General features: G+C 33.6%; 1 protein-coding gene across 2 annotated transcripts in view; it reads right to left on the bottom strand.

Annotated features, from left to right (window-relative positions):
- COG6 (component of oligomeric golgi complex 6) overlaps window positions 1-23,330 on the bottom strand; it is an 80,387-nt gene that overhangs the window by 43,388 nt on the left and 13,669 nt on the right. For both annotated transcript variants that reach the window (XM_059377442.1, XM_059377443.1), the window contains exons 5-12: window positions 19,871-19,982; window positions 18,884-18,966; window positions 18,449-18,519; window positions 14,849-14,942; window positions 9,563-9,691; window positions 9,393-9,484; window positions 7,818-7,882; window positions 3,393-3,484 (exon numbers count right to left, since the gene is read on the bottom strand). In XM_059377442.1, coding sequence (XP_059233425.1) covers window positions 3,393-3,484; window positions 7,818-7,882; window positions 9,393-9,484; window positions 9,563-9,691; window positions 14,849-14,942; window positions 18,449-18,519; window positions 18,884-18,966; window positions 19,871-19,982 — 738 coding nt within the window. The remainder of the gene's footprint in view (window positions 1-3,392; window positions 3,485-7,817; window positions 7,883-9,392; window positions 9,485-9,562; window positions 9,692-14,848; window positions 14,943-18,448; window positions 18,520-18,883; window positions 18,967-19,870; window positions 19,983-23,330) is intronic.

The raw sequence follows: 23,330 nt of genomic DNA, 5'->3' as shown, positions 1-23,330 counted from the left end.
AGATACACATATCTTCTATGTGTACATTCATTTTTTTAAAAAATTGAGTTATCAGTCATATTTGGCAATTAGTCAGATCTAGAATTTACTAGTGTTTACTAAGTACTCACTAGGTATCAGTCACTGGGCTAGATACTTGTAGATCCTTTTTGTATTTCACTCCATATTTCTACCCAATGTGCTTATCCTCCCATTACATCTTTCAATTTTAGGTATTATATAGAAAAGCCCCGCTACAGATGATGAGAGTTAAATTCTCTTACATAATTCTCATCCCCCACGACAACATACCCAAGCTTCATCTTTCCCAGGCTCCCTAATGGTTATGTAATCGGGTTCTGGTGAATAAATACTCAATCTTTACATTATTACAAGCACGTAAATACTATTCAGAACTGTCCAAGGCATCAGGGATTTCAACATAAGGAGTGAACAGGCTGATAAAAAAGACAAAACCCTGTGTCAGTCTTGTACTAGGCTTAAAGAGCAACCAATTCAGACTGAAGGAAGAGAAAGGGGTCTCCAAGATGAATGTGAGAAGGGGAGAAGAGAGAGAAGTTGGGAAGGACTGGTTGATGTGCTTGACTCTATGGTGAGAAAATGTAGTCTGCTTACAAGTTTGGTTCTGAAATAGTGATAAAGACACAGGAAAGTAAACAAGTACAAAAACAAAGCGATTATTAACTATAGAGAGAAAAAGTTTTACAGGAAAGGAAATGTAATCAAAGTATGCTGGATTCCTTGTTTTTATGGATTCTACATATTCCTTTTCTTGGTTTACTATGGCCTTCTGATAGAATCCATCCATTTGGAGTTTTAGTGTATAGGATGGAAAACATTTTTGAAAATTGTGTCACCCACTTTTCCTCAACATCATTGGCTATTCCTTTTCAATTTTCTTTGTGGGTTTCTTTTCTTCTAACCTCTAAATATTAGAGTTTCCCAAGACTCAGTCCTAGGCCTCTTCTTTATCTACACTCACGTTAAGTGATCTTACCTAGTCTAAATGCTTCAAATACCATCTATGTACTGCAAACTACGAGATTTATAGGTTCAGTCCTGATTTCCCTAATATCTGCTCACTCAACATCTCCCACTGAATGTTCATAGGGATGCTATACCCAACACAGTCAAAAGTGGGCTGGACTCTTCATTACCCATCCACTCCCATCAAACTGTACTCTCTAGAACCCTCCCTCCCTCTCAGCAAATGACAATACCACTCATCTAACTTCAAATCAAAAGCCAAGAATTCATCCCTGACTCCTCACATCTTACCCTTTCTAGTCCATTATAATCTTTTATCTCTGGAGACAACTACTTTTCACCCCCTCCAAGACTATCACCCTCCTCTGATTCAACTGTCTCTGCTCAGAACACAGCTTCCTAAATACCATCCTTTTTCCCCTTTACTCCTCTATACTACATTATCCATACATGCCCAGAGTCACCTTATATCACCAATCAGCTCAAGTCACTGAAACACTCATCCCCCCCACACACATCTTCTTTGACTACTCAGTATAAAACCTAAATCCTCACCATAGCCTATAAAGTCCTACATGAACTGGCCTCTGCCTACCTTTCTGATTTCATCCATCCCTACTCCTTCCATTCACTCTACTCCAACCACTGGCCTTCCTTCTGGTCCTCTAAAATGGAAGCTTTTTCTGGCCTCAGGGCCAGACCATACCCTGTAAAGGACACTTTTCTATAAGATCTTTACATGCCCAACTCTTCACGCTCTTTAGATCTATACTCAAACATCACCTCCACCAAAAGGCCTTTGAAACAGCTACATGCGCATACACCTGCCCAACATATGTGGTCACTCTCTATGCTTTATTTACTTTCTCCTGCTTTATTTCTCTTCAATACCCTTATCATGTTAAATTATTCTATACTTCTTCCCCCATTAGAGTATATGTTTAAGCTATTCTGTTCACTGCTATTTCTTTAGCATCTAGAAGAGTGACATTTATAATCTGTTTTTTAATTAACTAAAGGAAGAAATATGTAAACAAGTAAAAAAAAGTACTTAGAAAAAAAATGTATCAAAAGATCCAAATGTCATCCTCAAAATCATCATCTTCAAAGACAGAAAAATTATAATTCTCAGAGGCTAAGCAACCTATTATCTTCAGAATCCAAATGATTTTTTTCTTAGCATTATTTGCCTTAGAAACTGAGTTATCATTAACTTCAAATAATAAATTTCATGCAGTACCATCATGGGTATTACTACATAATGTAAAAATAATTTTTTTCCTAATACAGCATTAGTTACAGTGCTCACTACTTTTAGCTGCTCTTTTGTTTCCTCAGTATGGACCATTCTCTTATTTTAGGAAGCCTCTAACATCACAACTGAAACTAATTTATTGCTTTTGAGTCATAGAAAGTGGTGGCAATAAATTTGTATCTCAAATGTTGGAAGACTACCCAAATCCTATCTCTGATTCGTTTTATAACCTGTGGTTTGTTGCTTTTGCTTAAAAATGTGAAACTCATCTCTTAGCTGTGAAGTTTTGGGTGGCTAACCTCAGCTATTAGAAGGTAGGTAACATCACTGCCATAGTCTTTTGGTGCTTCTTGAACTAGTGATCCCTGTACCTCTCCTGGATATATCAGTTAGGATAACCCCTCTTGGATTTTAACAATTGGATTTCTGTTCTTGATTCTAGTATACTAGAAAAGTAACTGTTAAATCATTTTTAATGGACTAATATGGAAACTACCCAACACATAGCTTGAAAGGACAGTGTTTTAACACAACTATGCATGGAATAAGGTATTACAGTGACATAATAAAGCTCAAGTGTATACCACCACCCTTTAGAGTCAAAGATTGTATTATAGAGAAAACAAATGGTTCCTAATAAAATAAAGTAGCTTTTATTTAAAGAAGATAGAAAGAAAGTAGCTTTATTTAAAGAAAGTAGCTTTTATTTAAAGCTAAATGATAAAGAATTTACATTATGTACATTGGGGATAGGACACGTCACTTATTGTGCCCTATTTTGAATATAACATATAGTTACATTAGGTGCCATGTATGTCTTTTACTAAAGCAAGAGGTTTAAAAATATACTTACCCTATAAACTTACACGGTTATAAGCTATATGTGTGCATGTCCATGTGTGTGAGGGTGTGTACATTTATGTTTAGAGAGGAAAAGGAAATAACAGACCTCAAAATATACCACAAATAATATATATATATAAAATGATTCATAGGGTATGGAGGTTCTTCTAGTTATATTTAGTTGTTGTACAAATGGTGAAAACAAAACAAAACAAAAAACCAGAAAACAAAAACCCTTATACTATGCTTTAACTGAAATGATGTATCACATAGGATTCAATAAAGCACATTTAACCATTTCCCTTACCTGATTGTATGATGGTAAAATTTGAGGAGGTTAGAAATTTTATATAATAAAACTGCCCCAGGTTCAGCAACTATCACTTGCTCAATTCGAACCTATTAAAACATGTAAAAAAAATAAAAATTTCTTAAAGGCATAACTTTCCTTCAATAATCAGAGGTGGTATAAACAGCATTTAAAAAGATAAAATTTAATTATTGTAGAAATCACAAAATTCCCTCTAAGTAATTTCTGAATATTAAATTATAGGGGATAGTAAAATAACAAACATTTTAACACAGATATACTCTACAAAGCAAAAAAAAAAAAAACAAAAAAACAAACAAACAAAAAAAAACAACCCAAACAAACAAACAAACAAACAATAAACGACAAAACCTAGATCCACTACCTACAGAATTTGGCTTAAGGCAGTTGCTACCAGAAATAATACAATGATGAGGTCACTTTAAGGTTCTTCACCAATTTATAATGGAATTTAGCTCAGCACTATTTGCAAAGCAGCTGTTACATCCCTGAAAAACAGGTTATCACTGCAAATGCTGCTCTACCACCAAATACACAGGAAGAAAAAAATAATGAAAGAATTCTTATCTTCAAACTATTACACCAAATTTCCTTTTTTATTAGACAATAACAGACAAAGCTTAAATGAGCACCAACATATATGTTTAATTATGGTTACCAGGGCAATAATGAGATCTACTTCCAAGTTAACTTGATCTCTCTTAAGATTAACTACTAGGAATCTTAATTAAATTCCATTCCTTACTGATCTTGCCCTTACTTTTCCCTAATTAATGGATACCATCTAAATCACACTGATAATGCGCTTATTTACGTATTATATCTGTTCTGAGCTGCTGCTTACATTGTGTCATCTTGTTTCCTAATGAGATTCTAAACAGAGACATTGTGTTTTCTGCTTCTTTTACATCTCTACAGCATCTGGTAGAATAGTACATACACAACAGATGCTTAATACACCCTTTTTAAAACTGAAGTTTCTCTATACTTAGATTTTGGAATATGTCATAATGCCAACATATGTGATTTGCTAAGACAGATTTTATAAATGTATGTATATGAGCATATAAAACCCTCTTAGACTACAGAAATTAAATAATCCTTACATGAATATGTTTATGAAATTCATACATCTTTTGGCATAAAGTACTAGTGAGCTAACTGACATATGTTATTAATCATGAAAAGCCATGATTTTACATATTACAATTTCTTTCTAGGTCCAAGGCCTGGATCAATAGTGATTTAAATTATATATTAAATAATAAAAGTGATCCCTTCTGAATTTTAATGTATTTATTAGGACAAAATATAAAAGATATTAATTGGAGACAGCTCTTCTCTAATACAATTATAACAGCAGAGAACCCATCATAATTTATGAGGCTCAGAGCTACAGTACACTGAGTTTTTATTAAAAGAGATAAAATTCAAATGTTAGCTGGTAATCTATCTGCAATCCAGAACATTCACATAAAAGAAATATCATTTTACCACCTATGGACTTGAAATACAAAGATTTAACACATTGATTCTGGTTAAGTCCAGCTACAACTCTGAAATGAAGATACCTGTAAAGTAACAGGCTTCACACTGATGCTCCACAGCACCTTCTCCAAAGCATATGCAATTTTAAGCTTAAACACAAATTTTTAAAACTGGAAGTAATAACTTATGCATACATTTACAAATATATAGATTACTACCTAGGAAGTTCTGCTTTAGTAACTCACACAGTAAAGGATAAATACAGGGTAGAGTAAACCAAATCCACAGTTTTGCAAGTGTATCCCTCATTATCATTACAACCTTTTCCTAGGCTTCTAAAAATCACTATCTCCCCTTTTTTAAAAAGGATTCACTCTTACAAAGAAACAAGACCAAATGAGAGATACTTAACCAAAAGATCCAATAGCATATATGCCATTATGAAAAGTTCAATGGCTTATCAGGACAAAAAAAATTTCTATTAATGGAATGTAATTAATGGAATGTAAAAATTTTTATATTACTAGAATATAAAATGTCACTAAATTTCAGATTGTAATTGCAAACGAAAATGTTAAAGTAAGTTTTCGTTTGTTTTCTCAGCTGACAACTACAGTATATCAACTGAGTATTGGATACCCAAATGAGGTTATATAGGAAGAAAATTCTGAAAATAATGTAAATTGTCATAAGTATATAAAGGAAGAGAAGAATTGTTGGATCATATAATATATCAAGCTATTTTGACACATAACTTCTATAAATATCTGTTACATATTCTCTGGAGTAGGCATTTAATTTACTATCATATGAAAAGATCTAAGGTTTCTGTCACTTCAGATACTAAAAGGATTTTTTTTTTAATTTTACAGTAGAAATATTTTTGCTTGCTTACTAGTTTTTTCTTCACCTTTTGATATCTGATATTAAAATTTCACAGGCATTCACAATAATGACCTACAATTGTTATAAACATCTTTTGGGACATAAACTTTTAGGAAGATGAAATGAAGTACATTTTAAAACAAAGGCATAAATTTCTTTATATAAGCAAGGTTATTAATTTAATATTTTTAATAACATAATAACATTTCTTACTCAGACCAGAACAAGAAACACTAAAGTCCATTCCAACCCTCAGATTCTAGAATTATATTGTGTACAATCACTTTAACAACAACAAAAAAAGTTATCAGCAATAAAAGGAACATAATATCCTAACTAAGGAAGGGGGTAGAGGGAAATAAGGGAGATAAAATCTAATTTATTCACCAATGCAATTTATTCATTGTTATGACTCCAAGTTCCCTCTAACTCTATGTAGTTAGGAAAAAAATATGCAAAGTGTAGAAAGAGAAATATTTTTATTTTCTCCTTTCTTTTTTTAATCTTTTCAATAACTGCTAGTATACAAAACAAGCGACATTTACGTAAGTATAAATGTCTGAAAATCAAACTATGGCAAATATTTCATTTGAGAGAACTAAGTAAAATAATTTCAAATATTTTGCTATTTATTTACTGAATATGCAACTGAATCCTAAAATGATCAAATTACAGTAACAATTAAATCTGTAAATCAATTATTACAAAGGTGTGCAGTCTGATATTTTCTTGCCTACAATAAACAATAAGATACCAAAGAAAATCTTAGAAACAAACAAAAAAATCAGTTTTAAAATTAGTTATTGGTAAAAATAAATGATAAACCTTCTGGATTTCAATTTCTGCATACTAAACTGAAGTAAATCAACAAGGAAAGTAAACCAACAACTACAAAGTATTCCATATATACTAATAGAGAAAAATAGCATCTGCTGCAGGCCTAGTAGATGTCAGGAACTATGTACTTCATCTGCACAGTTTTCTCATTTCATCTTCACAACCACCCTTAATGGTAGCTTTCTCTCTCTCTCTCTCTCTCTTTTTTTTTTTTTTATTTGAGAAAGAAAAAAAGAGAGCAGGAGCAGGGCAGTGAGGGGCAGAAGGAGAGGGAGAAGTAGGCTCCCTGCTAATCAGGGAGCCCAATGCAACAAGAGGCTGGATTCCAGGACCCTGAGATCATGACCTGAGCCAAAGGCAGATGCTTAACAGACTGAACCAGCCAGGTGCCACATGGTAGGTTTTTATATACAGGTTCAACAGAAGAGGCAACTCGAATAAGTGAACACAATTAAGTGGCAAAGTGGAAATTCTAACCCAAGTTTGACTTCAAATTCTGTTCCTTGTACTACAAATAGTATTGATAAGAAAACCTATATATGTTATTTTATCCTTATATTTATCATAATTTATTGCTATAATAGACAAAAAATGTACAATACTTGAAACATAGCAAATGGAACAATTTCGTAGAAAATTTCTGTTAAAAAAAAAAAGAAAAGAACTGTTAAAAGTTCATATATTTGGGGTGCCTGGGTGGTTCACTGGGTTAAGCCTCTGACTTCGGCTCAGGTCATGATCTCAGGGTCCTGGGATCGAGCCCCACATCGGGCTCTCTGCTTGGCAGGGAGCCTTCTTCCCCCTCTCTCTCTGCCTGCCTCTGTGCCTACTTGTGACCTCTCTCTCTGTGTCAAAAAAATAAATAAAATCTTAAAAAAAAGAGAGAGAGTTCATAGATTAGTTATTTCAAGAGACTTTTTTCTCAATTTATTAACATAAATTACCATGGAAAACATAATATGGTAAGAAAAATAAGTGAATATATGCAAACTAAGAATATTTCAAATTTTCTTCCTTAGAAAGAAAATTGACAATGATTATTTTAAAATGTATTTTATTATCTTACACTAATGTATTAACTTGAGAAAACTATAGCTTGACTTCAAGCTGTTAAAAGGTTTTTTTTTTTTTAAACTCATAGAAATATTTAGCCAGATGCCATATAACATATATAAAAAACAAAATATTTACCTTTAGAGGCCTACACACACCCTCAGTAATGTGCCCAACAACCTCCTGGATATTTTCTTCAACACCTACAATTAATTACAACATAACTGAAAATTTTTTTTCCATATTACACATACGTTCAAAAAACTAAGAAACAATAATGCATATGATTAATGGCACTAATTACAAACATTTAAAATAACAACATTATTTTATTAAGTTCAGTATCTGTTAGGACATTATTACGTTAATATCTGGGTCTAGAGCCTTGTTAATTTATTGCGCTGCTGACTAATAAAATGAACATTACTTCTTTGTGAAAAAGAGTAATTGTATGAGTCACAGGAAAAAATGACTAGGAAACATATTAACTGAAGGAAGTGATGCGAAGATGTGTTAGTATTTGTTCTACAAACGTCTTAATCTGGGCAGGAGTGCTGAACACAGAAGCTGAGCTTATAAAGATGGAAAGCACACATTGTAATCTAACAGAAAAACTGGCATTAACTAAATACTATTTACCAAGCTCCTGTCTACTTGGCATTTACTGCCTGCAACCGCCTTCTTTTTTACACATAGAGAAGCTGAGGCTTGGAAGAATGAAGCCATTCCCAAAGAATAACCCATTTTATCCACCTCTGATCTATAATCTTCCGACCTCTCCACACTGCCTCTCATCTGTACTTCACTAGAACATCTTTTAAGAAATTCATTCTTTTAAACTAGGTTAATTAGGTTAACAGAAAAAGTTCAGACCTTGTGCCAATCAAACATACCCGCTGAATCTAATTTGTGTATCAAAGAGTGAAAAAAATGAGGAAGGGTGAGTAAGGATCTTCCCCATCTATACACTAGCCTCTCCTGGAGATCACGTTGTGAACCTGAAGGACATGGGGCTGGGCAATGCAACACAGTCAAGCGATACCAGTCACAATATTTCCCTTTAATTCCTATCAAAAATAGAGTATCTTCATTTTCCATTTACCCCTCAGTATTGTAGTCACAATACTAAGAAGATCTGAAATTCTATAAGTAACAGACAAAGTGACTCAAAAATCATCCATTTTTGTCTTCCTTAAAGCAAGACCAAAACTTTTAGTACAATTAGTACTACATGAGTAGTTATTCAAAAACTTTAAAACAGTCACATAAGAATGAATAAAATGGTTGGGTAGTAGAAAAGAAGCAGTATAGCTTAATAACCTCAAACTCAGTCTGATTACTCATAGTTAAGAGGAAGATAATACCGTAATACCACCTCTCGCCTTTAAAGTGGGGCATGGAAGACCTGAGACAGTGGATGCTACATGCTCCAGAAGTGCCTTCAAAGTGAGGCAGGGGAGTCTAGGCCTGCTATGGGAAGGCTACAAGGGACCAGTACACGAGTGTGAACGGCTGTGTGACAGGAAAGTGATGCTGAGAGAAGCCTATTAGCAGAAAAGGGAAATCAGAGAGGAAAATTAAGTAGGGTGCTTAATGTGACACCTAGGTGTGAAGAGTTTATCTCTGTGAAGCTGACAGCAGTAAAAATAGAAACAGAGAAGCCCTGGGTTATTTTCTATACTTAGACGTTAGGAATAACAACAGAGGACCCACCTTGTATAGTTATATGCTTTAAGAGAGCTTCAAGGTGTTCTTTTTCAGAAGCAGTAGCTTGATGGAGCCAAGCCAACATATCTCCTACATATCTAGTGCAAAACCTAAATGTTAGTGAAGAGTTCCTTCGGAAAAACATCAAATATTCCAACACTGTCTGATTACTATACCTCAAAGGGTCATGGGAGTGCATTTCAATGGGTCTTGGTGTGCCTCCTGGGCCCCCTCTTGTAAGAGCATCAATAAATCCACGAACAACAGTGCTTCTTCTGGCTGTTCCAAATTCATCTAAGGTATACCTAGAAGAAACAAGTTATTTGAAAAACAGATGTGTTTCTTTTTAATGGGTATATCCAATTATTCATGCAATTTCTGGGATAAGCAAGACATTTACAGCTTCTTTACACAACTCTCTTAAGCAATTCTGTTTTTAAACAACAAAAAATATTTATGAAATAAATTTCTCATAATGAAAAGTCAGTCTAAAGTTCCCTATTTTTACTACTCCTCAGAAAGAACATTGGAATTTGGGATTGATAACAGGGGCAATGGCAATAAGGGACAGAGCAGTGGGTCTGGTAAAAGTAAAAATCAAGGAAAGGTGAAAATCCGTGATTCTTTAGGTTTTGGTAACCTTGGAGCCCAAAACATGATGTTCTAGTGTTCACAAAGGCCATTATATCTAGTTCTCAGAAAACTGCTTACAGTTAGAACTCTGCAATCCAAAGAACAACATTTTTTTTTTCACCACCATCAAAACTTTCCTGAACATATTATTCATACCTAAAAGCTTATTTTGACTCTAATACTAGACACATGTTCTTTAAATTTACTGACCAATGAGGCATACAGAGTAAAAACTTTTTAATGTATATTTAGAAGTGATCAATTGTGGTTGAAAGAAAAAAAAAAAAAAGACTTCCTAAAGTGATGGAGTTTACACGAAAGAGAACTTTAAACTAGGAGATCAATTCAGGGTGAAATCACAGGATGGCCTGGAATTGCCAAGAGTGCACATTTCTCTGACTAGAATCACCCTTGGTTTCCCACTATTACCACAATTCCTTACACCCACCACCATTCAAAGTTCTTGCCATTTTAAAAGTACACAGGAAAAAAAGAAATTTTTATCGCAATCCAATGTCAGTGGATTCCAGACCCATGAACTTTTAAATCTCTAGAGTTTCTGACAACACACTTCACAATAAGAATTATTTGTAAGAATTACCTTACATATGTAACATATGTTACATATATATGTAAACATATATAATAAGAATTATATGTAAGAATTACCTTACATATAAACCAAATTACCAAAATTTGGGATTTGGGTTTCCAAAAGAATTAATTTCTTCCACTACTGTAAAAGCTATAATGCTTTCTTTAACATGCTACTGATTGAACAAAAAAATCCACATTTTTTTCAGGGATGCCTGGGTGGCTCAGTCAGGTAAGTAACCGACTCTTGATTTCAGCGCAGGTCATGATCTGAGTCATGAGACTAAGCCCTATGTTGGTTCCATGCTCAGCAGGGAGTCTGCGTGAGATTCTCTTGCTCCCTCTGCCCCTTTCCCTGCTCACATGCACACTCTCTCTCTCAATAAATAAAATAATTAAACTTTTTAAAAAAATCTTTAAAAATAAAAAATAAAATCCACATTTTTTAAACATAAGAAAGTTGGAAGAGGGAATATTTTTAAATAAAAGGGAAAGTATAGTGAAGTGGTCAATATCTACAAATTTGTAGGAATCTGAACCTTTTTAAGGGCTGTTCAGTAGAAACCAGATCATGTTTTTTTGTGCTTGGCTTCAATTAAAAGGAAACAGCTCTGAAATTCTGTGTAGTGACATACTAGCCATATGTCAAGATGAAATGCACTATCCCGCCAAGCTCTAAGCACGCAGTGACCTTGTAAGCACTTTCTATGTTTTAAAACAAATTAGAACCAAAATGCTTTGCTTTTTTTTTTTCCCCTCGTGCTCTTAAATTTGTATGTTTAGTGTAAAGGATGCATTCCTTTAAATGATCACCAACTCTATGCAATCATTTCTAATCAGATGATTACTTACAGTATAAAATTCACAACTTTTAACTTCTCAAATACATAAAACTCATTCTCAAAACCCACAATAAACAGAAGCAATGTAAATTCTGTTTCTAGGTCTATTTACTATGACCACAAGCTGTGTTAGAAACCGGTGAATTCACTGGCATTTTAAATGGGGGTAGGGGTGAATTATCAAGCCTGACAAACACTGGACTCTGATCTTATAATTATATGAAATAAACATATACGTTAATATGAATGTTAATCTCCCTGCAACAATAGATATAATTCGAAGCAAAACCAGCAAGCACTATAATGAATCTTCAATGACATCCATATATGTGAAACACTTTTTCCCAGAGAAAGAATACTTCGACTAAAAAGAGATTATTTCCCAACAAAGGTCAAAAATTCAAAATGAGCTTTATGAAGGTATTACAATTATATAAATATTCTAAAATGTCTCCAGCTAAAACTAAAAATTAAACTCCTCATTTTTAATGTCTATAGCAAAAAAAGAAAAAATCTGGTCAAAAAGCAAATTAAAATATGAAAAATATTGGTCAAAACCAAATTAACGAATAGTGTAAAAGCCTCCAAGAAATGTAACGAAAACATAAAGAATGAAGAAATCAGCAAATTACTACATTCTTTAATACTTTATATTCTGAAGGTGGACCAAAGGAAGGAAGATATCAATCTACTTATAATAAATTTATTTATTTAAAAAAGATATTTCTTTTTTTCTTCTTTTGAAAATTTTTTAAAAAATTTATTCACTTGACAGGGGTGGAAGGTTGGGGGAACCAGGTGGTAGGTACTAAAGAGGGCACGGATTGCATGGAGCACTGGGTGTGGTGCAAAAACAATGAACACTGTTACGCTGAAAAAAATAAATAAATTTAAAAAAATTTTAAAAAAATTATTCACTTGAGAGAGAGAACATGGGCAGCGGGGAGAGGCAGAGTGAGAGGAAGAAGCAGAATCCCTAATGAGTTAGGAGCCTGAGGTGGGCTCAATCCCAGGACCCAGGGATCCCAGGACCCAGAGATCATGACCTGACCTGAGCTGAAGGCAGCCACTTAACCATCTGAGCCACCCAGGTGCCCCTATGAAGAAGTTTCTATACTTGATTTATTAAAAATTAATAATTCATTAGCACTTCACAGTTACATACTGCCTAATAAAAACTGGGTGGAAACTCCTCTCAAGGACTTCAATAATTACCATTTTGCTTGCACAGGATACCTACCCTTTTGAGAAAGACTAAGGTCAGTGAAGCTTTTATACATTACTTAAATAAAGTTCATATAGTGCCATCTGGTGGTTAACATGATACATTGTTAAATTTTTCCTAAATTTAAAGAAACTACTACTTTGGAGATAAATGATTACTTAATGAAAGGCCAATTTTCTTTTTTAACATTCATCTTATGAGAATCAATTGGTCTTAAAAATCCTCCTCCTTTGCAAGTTAACTTTCAAATGCCTCTTACAATCTTCCCAACTGCACCGCTGCCTTCCCTATTCCCTGGCATGTATCCCTTCAATAATAAATCTTTTTTGCCCATTATAGTTCTATTCCATGTCTTTCAAGCTTTTCCTGGCGGTCGTAACAGACTTTAAATATCCCTCTGTGGTTGACAACTTTCCAGTTTATCTCCTTCCAAAATAAAAATAATAGCTAATATTTAGTGGTGAGCAAAGCATTATGCTAAACACCTGATGTGAACAATTTAATATTCACAAAGATCCTGTAAGATAGGCACTATTTTTATCCTCATTTAAGGAAACTGGGGTTTATGAAAGTAGAGGGGCTTGCCAAAAAATCTAATTCAGAGCTCACCTTCTAAACTATTATGCAATATTGCTCCTTTCCAAGTGTTTATTGAGAATCAAAATTTAGTAAAAATATATTTATATGGTAGGAGTCAGTTGACCAAAACACAAAGGCATTTTTTTAAACAAAGACTAACCCTGTGAACAAATATGAATCTGTGGACAATGTAACACTTGACTAAAATCAAAACCAAATTTCAAAACCAAATATTTTCAGCACTAAAAGACTCTCATAATTAAACACCAATACCTGAAAGTAAAAAGGCTGGGAAAGAAATTCCAAGGTAGATAAAATCTGCTGAGCTGGTGAGCCATGGTGAACAAGGTTTATCACATATCCATGCACCACGTTCAGAGCTATCACGATGCAGCTCTTGCTGCCAATACAGCAGCCAATGTAAGCTTTTATAATCAATTTCACGGAAATACATGTTGTTTCACAATCCACATCTCTGCACCTGCTATTCCCTCAACTTGGGATGTTCTCAATTCCCTTCTCTTCCTGACAAATGCCTATTCAACCTTGAGAACTCACGTGAAACCTATTTCCCAGAGGAAACCTTCCCTAATGTTCATTCCTTTCCCCTAGCACAGAACACTTGAGCCACACAGCACCAGATACAGGGACTCTAAAATAGCAATCACTGTAGTCATTAAAATGGATGTGCAAGTTGAGGGCAGAGTTTAATTGATGTTATGTCTCTAGCACACAGAACTGTGCTTAACATAGAGTAAGTACTCAGTAAGTACTCATGGAATGTTATTATTTTACACAGCTGTCCCAGCATTTGTGTTCTGAAAACTTATAGGCTAAGCAATGTTCCAATCAGAAAGAATAATGGGGAGATACTCTAAAACTATTACAAGCCTCTGAAAGACATGACTCGGAGCAAGACTGAACTGAATGCCTATGTGGAGTCCCCTAGTTTTCTGTTTCCAGTATTGTAACTCCCCAATTGATCTCCCTATTTCCATACTACTGCAGAAATTAAAAATAAAAATTTACTTCTATTTTATATAAAGAATAAAATTAAAATATAGAATAAAAATATGTGAACAATTAATAATGCATGTAGTTCTTATACAAATCACCATCATACATCTCTTGGCCGGCATAAATTACTGAATCAAACACCTGAACTCCTTCTTTTCTTGAATCTTATTAATGGAATCCTGATTTTAAATTTTCTTTTTTTCATTTCTGGGAAATTATATCTCTCAGTCCCCTATCTGACCTCCTTCTCTCTAGGGAAGGATTGATAAAGGAGTTTTAGTTTCATGCAATTCTAAGGTAGTAATGAGCTGACAGACTGAGAAAAAGCCCCTTAACCTCTACATAAATAAAGGGTAGTCTAGATATAGGGACATCCTGCTTTTCCCCTCCATATGGCATTCTATAATACACAATGAGCAAATAAGCTGATGCTCCAATGATACACATATGAAAATATCACTGTAAATTATATTACTCAAACTAATGTATATAAATTTAATACTGAAAGCTAGCATAACTTATCAAAGAAAAAACAGATTTATTTTTTTTTTAATTAGGAAAAAGTCACCAACTTATATAAGACAGGTCTATCCTGCAGGGCTTCCATAGCCTGAGTTAATACTGGAGATATGTCACATGATTCTTGGGTCAATGTTCTGCATTCACCTGAAAAACAGTTAACATATAATTATAGCCCTTGTTAAATTAAAATTAGGTCGTACACTCTAAAGTCTTAACAAATATTACAAGAAAAAATGCTCAGAAGAACTTAGAGAATATGCCGATCAAAAACTATTTTATGCTGTCAACGACACTAAAAATGTAAGCTTAAGTATTTGTGTAACTTTCTATGACCACACATGCTATCCAGTGCACCCCAAACCTCTATTTTATTATTATTTAGAGACTACAGTTCCAAAGAAACCAATCAATGAACAAATATTCACTGAGTAACTGCTACACACATGGCAATGTTCAAGGGGGAAGAGGCAGAATATAAAAAATATATTACCAATCCCTTCCCTTGGGAGCAAATTTAAGCAGTTTGCTAAAAATGTTCACATAAATAATATATGGTAATAAGATAGTAATTTCAAAATAGTTTAGATCCTAAACTTTTAAAAATCTCTATACCAATATCTTCTTTACTATTCCAATTTTATCCATAAAATGCTAACTAAATGTCTACTATGTTCAAAAAACTCAGAACTTGTTCAGAAATTCCCAAATATCTGGTATATGTGGACCTCACATTAGCATTATATTTTCTAGCAAGCACTGAGAATGCATGTTTTAGAAATGAAAAAAATGAAATCTTTTTTTTTTTTTAAGAAGACTATTGACTATATTCCCTATGCTGTACCTTTCACCTGCATGACTTATTTTATAACTGGAAGTTTGTATCTCTTAATCCCCTACACCTAGTTTGCCCACCCCTCCCCCACCATCATCTACCACTCCTCTGGCAACAGCCAGTTTGTTCTCTATATTTAAGAGTCTGTTTGTTTGTTTGTTTGTTTGTTTTTAGATTCCCATATAAATGAAATCATATAATTTTTGTCTTTCTCTTTCTGACTTAATTTACTTAGCATAATAATTCCTTCTAGGTCTATCAGTGTTTCAAAAATGGTAACTTCCAGTTGCTTTTATGGCTGAGTAATAGCTGATTGTATCTATATACACCACATCTTCTTTATCCATTCAGTTGACCTTGAGTTGGTTCCATATCTTGGCTATTGTAAATAATACTGCAATAAACATAAGGGTGTATATATCTTCTTGAATTACTGTTTTCATTTTCTTTGGGTAAGTATCTAGTAGTAGAATCACTGGATTATATGATATTTGCTTATAATTTTCTGAGGAACCTCCATACTGTTTTCCACAATGGTTGCACCAACTTACATTCCCATGCATACTGTACGAGGGCTTCTTTTCCTCCACATCCTTACCAACATCTGCTATTTCTTGTCTTTATGATATTAGTCATTCTGAGTGGTGTGATGATAGCTCACTGTGATTTTGATTTGCATTATGATTAGTGATGTTGAGTATCTTTTCATGTGCTTGTTGGTCATCTATAGGTTTTCTTTGGAAAAATGTCTGTTTAGTTCCTCTGTCCACTTTTTAATCAAATTGTCTTTCTGGTGTTGAGTTGCATGAATTCTTCATATATTTTGGATATCAATCCCTTATCAGTTATATCATTTGCAAATATCTTATCCTATTCAGCAGGCTGTTTTTTGTTTTATTGATGGTTTCCTTTGCAGGAATTAGGTATCTTAAGATGACTCCAAAGTCCTTAGGAGTCAGAAGGCCATAGTTTAGAACCACTATGTTAGGTATTGTGGAAGCACAAAAAAAATGTGAGGTAATATCCTTGTCTTTGAGAAAGTAGAAATCTAACTGGAGAGGCTAACATATAAATATATTAAAAGTTAAGTAGTAATGTACCGAATGTCAAATATTTCCAACAATTAGTGTTTAGAGATGCAAAAAGTCACTGTAATTTAATGTAGTCATGGAGAGTTCCAGAAAGATGCAGAACCCAAGTTCAGCTTTGAATACTGAAGTAGGAATTGAATTGAAAGACAGAAAGCCAGACAACATTCCAAATAGGAACAAACAGTGCAAACAAGAGAGGTAGAAAAAGAAATGGGTTTTGGACATAAAGAGTAAAATGATCAAGCAGATAATTAAATTTTCCATCTAATACAGATATTATTAGTTTACTGCTTGTATGCCTAACTCCTTCCAACAGTCAGTTGGTAACACCTATTAAAACATCAGATAACTTCTATCCTATCCTTCTTTTTTTTTTTTTTTTAAAGATTTTATTTATTTGACAGAGAGAGATCACAAGTAGGCAGAGAAGCAGGCAGAGAGAGAGGAGGAAGCAGGCTCCCCGCTGAGCAGAGAGCCTGATGCGGGGCTCGATCCCAGGACCCCGGGATCACAACCTGAGCCGAAAGCAGAGGCTTTAACCCACTGAGCCACTCAGGCGCCCCATCCTATCCTTCTGTCTTCACTGTCTTCTTGGTTTTGACAGGCAATTTTGTGAACAGATTACTGAAACATTTTAAAACAAAACTAAAATAAATAAACCACTTGTGGCAGCAAAATAATGGCCCTCCAAGGATCACTAATTCCTGGAACATGTGAATATGTTATAATACATAGCAAAAGGGACTTTACAGACAAAATTAAGGTAACGGATCTTAAAATAGGGACATGTTCCTGGATTATTCAAGAAAATCCAATGATACAGGTCTTAAAAGTAGAAGAGGCTGGCAAGAGTCAATCAGAGATATGATATGGACGAAGAGGCAGGAGAGATTCAAAGTGAGTGTCTCAATCCATTATTGCTGACTCTAAAGACAGAGGAAGAGGCCATAAGCCAAAGAATGTTGGAAGCCTCTAGAAGTGGGAAAAGCTCTGAGTGACAGCCAGTGGAAACTCACACCTCAGTCTGCCCTACAGACTCAAGTTATTAAATTATGCCAACAAACTCAATAAGCAAGGAAACAGATTCTTCATAGAGCCTCCAGAAATGAATGCAGCCCTACCAACACTATTAGTGTGGTGACACCCTGTCTGATTTCTGACCTACAGAACCATAAGATAACAAATTTGTGTTGTTTGAGGTCATTATTTGCGGTGATTTGCTACAGCAGCAAGAGAAAAATCAATTCACCATGTATAAAACAGTTACTTAAATAATAAAAAATGCCTAATCAACTCTAAGATAAAGTAGGGCAGAAATATTGACTTTATTTTTTTATTCTAATCCTTAATCATACATAGAGCTTCAATGATAGAAGATACTCATGAGGGGCGCCTGGGTGGCTCAGTAGGTTAAAGCCTCTGCCTTCGGCTCCGGTCACAATCCCAGGGTCCTGGGATCGAGCCACTCATCGGGCTCTCTGCTCAGTGGGGAGCCTGCTTCCCTTCTCTCTTTCTGCCTGCCTCTGCCTACTTGTGATCTCTGTCAAATAAATAAATAAAAATCTTAAAAAAAAAAAAAAAAGATGCTCATGATAAACAGTATGTTCAAAAGTAAAGTTCATTTTTCTTTTTAAAAAACTAAGATCAAAATATGGCATTAAAGGTCAGGTAAAATAACCATACTGAAAATATTCATGAATCTAGATTGTATGAAAGAAATCACTTACTTTGAGCCCACCGATAAAGCCTTTCATAAGCTGTTTCTTGAAGCAAGGCCATCTGTTCCATAATTTCTAAACTAAGGAAATTAAAGATTTATTTTAAAGTTTTAGACAATAGCCACACCAAAGAATTTGTTTTGTTTAATTACAGAGTGATCTGGTTATAGCATTAACATTTTATCCTTTATGGAATGATTTTGCAATAACTTTTCTATGACTAAATAAATGCTGTCAAATTTTAATACTATCACTTAGATAGGGAAGTGTTGTTTTGCTCTGTAAGTATCAGGGTATAACCAACTCCCTCCTTATCCAAAGACACATAAAGATTAAATTCCTATTCACACAATGTCATATTTCAAAAAGAACCTAGGACACTTTTAAAATTTTACAAATATAAGATTAGTAACGCAATTATGAATTGAAAAGGTTACTGCTCACCCTGCCGTTTGCTGGTTTGTACGCAAGAGAACTTTGACATCGTTATGAATCCGTTTTACTCTTCCCAATGCCTTGAAAAAATCCTTTAAAAGTAAGAATGCAACTTTAAAATGTCCATATTTCCAGGTGAAATTACATTACTCTAAATTGAAATATCACTACAAGGGGGAAAAAAATCCTTACACTTACTCTAAAGAAACCTTCCTGTAAATGACCTCGACTTTCTCTAAAGTTTTATACAAAGTATAACATATCTATTTAAATTTTAAAAAATACATTAATTCAATGTCTGCTAGCACCAAGTAGTATGCTAGTTGCTGGGAACACAAAATTTATAAAGACAAAAATCCCTGCCCTCAAGAAATACATAGTCTAGTGAGAGAGAATACAAACCTAAAGATTACTATATAAAGAAAAACATGCTATGTATTATACACCTTATTACTTAACCATAGCTTTATCACTGAAGATGATGTTTTATGTATCTTTACATACCTGTTCTTGCCCCCTAATCCAAGAGTAGAATGTGAAGTTGGAGGCATAGAGGCCGCTCATAAATATACAGGAACTGACTGACTGTGAACTCCAAGATTTTTTTTTTCGTTTAGAAAAAGGTAACATAGATAACCAAAGCCTTTTTTTTTTTTTTTTAAATCAACAGATCCAGGATACAGAATTTAGAAAAGAAGCAATTAACAACACTGAAAATGGTTGAAAAAGGACTTAGAGATGAGGAGTAGGTTTTCTTTATAAACTTGATACTCTTTGATTTCTTAAAAAAAAAAAGAAGAAGCTTAGATAATGCTTTGAATAAACAACAAACAAAAAAGCCAGATTAAGGTAATTTAAAATGCATCTTAGTTTCTACTCTTAAAAAAAATTTTTAATCAACTTTTAAGATGATAAAATAAAGCCTTAAAAAAAAGTGATTTCTCTATAAATCAATATCTGCTATGCTTTAAATCATTGTAACAGAGAGCAAGATACCTCAGTAATAGGTCCTTCTCGAGTACCCCGGAGGAGACCCATTTCATCAGAAGTCAGCTGGAACTTGGATAAGAAGGCATCTGCAACTTGCGCTCTTATTTCTAATCTTTGACTATAATTTTAAAAAAGCAATAAAAAAAAAAAATCAAGCATGCTGTGAATTTGCATCACCTAAAACAAGTTACATCTCTGACATAACTTCTTAAAACATGTTGAAAGATTCTCAATGTCTTTGAAAGCCTCATTTCTGCCTCAAACATTAGAAGCTCAGTAGGCATGTAGGTAATAAAATTAGCTGAACTTCTTCTACCTCAGATACCTGAAGACAATAAAAGGAATTAATCATTACGCAAAAGAGAAGAAATAAGTTCACAAATGATCCTTGCACAGCAAATTCTCAGTCACTCACATGTACTTGAATTATTCATCTTGTAATAAACAAGGTTATCCTACAGAAGAGAAATAGACCAATCTGCAACTGATTTTCTTCTTAGTGAAAAGTCCTTTGCTTCTGAGGTGTGCACATGAAGTGCTGTGTAGCAACCAAAAAGTCAGGTCTGTTATTTTTTAACTTTAGGTTAGAAACAGAAGCTAAGAACTCATTTACCGATTCTTTATAAATTCATAAAAGCACTTCACTTTTGTCTTCCCTTTTTCTGCATGATAAAAAGCCTTTTAAATTACATTATCTGGAGGCAACCTGTCTAGACTAGGTGGATAATTAAGAAAAGGCATGCTCTCATCTGGAATCTTGTCTGCAAGGACCTGAAGGACTGAGCCGAGTCACCATCTAAAAGCAAGTTGAGAGTACAAACTACCTGAATGAATTTCAACATTCCTGGCTTCTCTATCTTAGATTTAAAGATTAATAAAATTGTCTTTCACTAGCAGTATTCACAAGTCAGAAATATTCCACAATTTAATAATATTCAAATGATAGTGAATAAAATAAACATGAACGTTTTATGTTTAGAGAGTACAATGCATCTGCCATCTTAGTTTTGTTAGTATGGTCGGGTTGTGAGGTATTAAATTCACTCAAATGCTCTGAAATAGTGCAGCAAGTTAGAAAGTAAAAGTCCTCTAGGTGGCAGTAACATTCTGTTTATCTCAAATAATAATGTAAATCACCCAATGAAATCTACATTAGATAAATGGCCTATGTCCTTAATCATCTTATTATGGATATCAAAAAGTTATCTCAACAGGTTTTGTTTTACACTCTTAAAGCTCCAATCGTTATCATACAGGATTAAGGTAATTACAAGAATTCATAAAATTCCTGGAAATTATACAGCTTTTGCCTAAAAGCTTTTTGATGCTTCTTTTGGATGTATGTTTTGGGTCAATTTATCAGACACAAAGGAAATAAATTTCTTTAGTTTATAATTTACTTTTTTTAAAATCAAAGCTAGTATCACCCATCTTGATATTACTTCTTAATCATTAAATTTCACTGCAAATAATATTGTTGACTATTCTTAAAAAAAAAAAAAAAAAAAAAAAACCATGAAATAAAGATTTTGGACCAGAGCCTGATCTGTATCAACAAAACATTGGTCCAAAAATATGTTGAACAATGGCCATACTGCTAAAACAAGGGTTTGGTATCTCAAGATGAGAACTTTTTTTAAAGTAGTGATGAAATAAATTCTAATATATTTTTTAAATCATATTACTCTTTAGTTATCATATATATATTCTTCCCAGTAAGACTGCACAATCATTCTGACAGAAAGTTACTGTAAGATAACCCAATCATTTGGTTTGGCAGCTTCTGTGCAATCTAATAACATTAATGTAGGGCTGTGTAAGAGCCCTAAGTCAGGGTCTGGTGTGACAAAAGATACATATGATACAGACTTCTCTCTCATCTTATATCATAACTGAAATACAGTATATTTTGGAGAGTTTTTAATATCTAAATAAAATCATATGAAATCAATGTTCATATAAAGCATATAAATGGCTATGATAAATTAGAACTTCTTTGATGTGTTCATGTAATCACTGCATATTATATATAATATATAAATAAAAATAGCAAATACATACTGTGAAATAACATGCAGCAGATAAATATGATAAAAATCTGTATGTATTAACATGAAATGATCTACAAGACATTTTACAGATACAAAAAACAGGTCCCCAAAAATATATAAACAAACTTTTTTTTTTTTAAGATTTTACTTATTTATTTGTCAGAGAGAGAGAGAGAGAGAGAGAGAGACTGAGCACAGGCAGACAGAGTGGCAGGCAGAGGCAGAGGCAGAGGGAAAAGCAGGCTCCCTGCCGAGCAAGGAGCCTGATGTGGGACTCCATCCCAGGACGCAAGGATCATGACCCGAGCAGAAGGCAGCTGCTTAACCAACTAAGCCACCCAGGCATCCCTATAAACAAACTTTTTAAAAATACATATAATACACCCATAAATGAATTTTCAGAACATGTATTCATATACTAAGTATTTAAAATAAACTGTCTAATTAATCCTTATAATGATTCTTTCAAGCATTCCCAAAACATGATTTATGAATCTTATGGTGTTTCTTTTTTTTCCCTGAAAATATGCCTCTGTCATCTTTTAACTCCACCTTTTAACACCCCTAATTTCAAAATAATAAGAAAAAGAATTTAAAATTGGGCAAAACATATAAAAGAAAACAAAATAATTAGGAAATATAAGTGGCATGACAAAATGAAAAAAATACTGATTCATCAACATTCAATAAAACGTAAATTAGAATTATGTTATTGTTCATCTATAAAATTGGCAAAATTTTTAATGACAATACCTAGTACTGACAAAGGAAACATTCTCATAGATTGCTGATAGAAGTGTAAATTGGTATAACCTTTTTAGAGAGGAATTTAGGTAATATACAGGATATTTTAAGAAGTTTCTACCATTTGGGGCTCCTGGGTGGCTCAGCTGATTAAGCATCTGACTCCTGATTTCTGCTTAAGCCATGATCTCAGGGTCCTGGGATTGAGCCCCACAAGATGAGGCTCGGAGCTCCCAGGAAGTCTGCTTGGGATTCTCTCTCTCCCTCTCCCTCTGCCCCTCCTTGTGCATGCTCATAAGCACTCTCTCTCTCAAATAAATACAAAAATATTTTAAAAAATTAAAAGAAAATAAAAAGTTTCTAACATTTGATTCATGAATTACAATTCTAAGAGTATTTCCCAAGGAAATAATCTGAAATGCCCATAATGATTTAAAAACGTCTGTCAAGTCATTATTTTTAGTAATGGAAATAATATCCAATAATTTAAGAATGCTTAAATATATGTTGGTTCATTCACAAGACGAAATAAAATGTCACCATTAAAATACATGTTTTTTTCTAAATAAAAGACAGAAAAATGAACATAAAATATTAAGTGAACAAAGTAAAATGAACTATACACATATATTCATGCTGGGAAGAAATACACCAAAATGTTACTAGTAGTA

Source organism: Mustela nigripes, chromosome 15, assembly GCF_022355385.1.
Source record: "Mustela nigripes isolate SB6536 chromosome 15, MUSNIG.SB6536, whole genome shotgun sequence".
Taxonomy (NCBI): domain Eukaryota; kingdom Metazoa; phylum Chordata; class Mammalia; order Carnivora; family Mustelidae; genus Mustela; species Mustela nigripes.
Note: the sequence above shows the minus strand (reverse complement) of the source record. Positions and strands in the feature narration are given on the sequence as shown.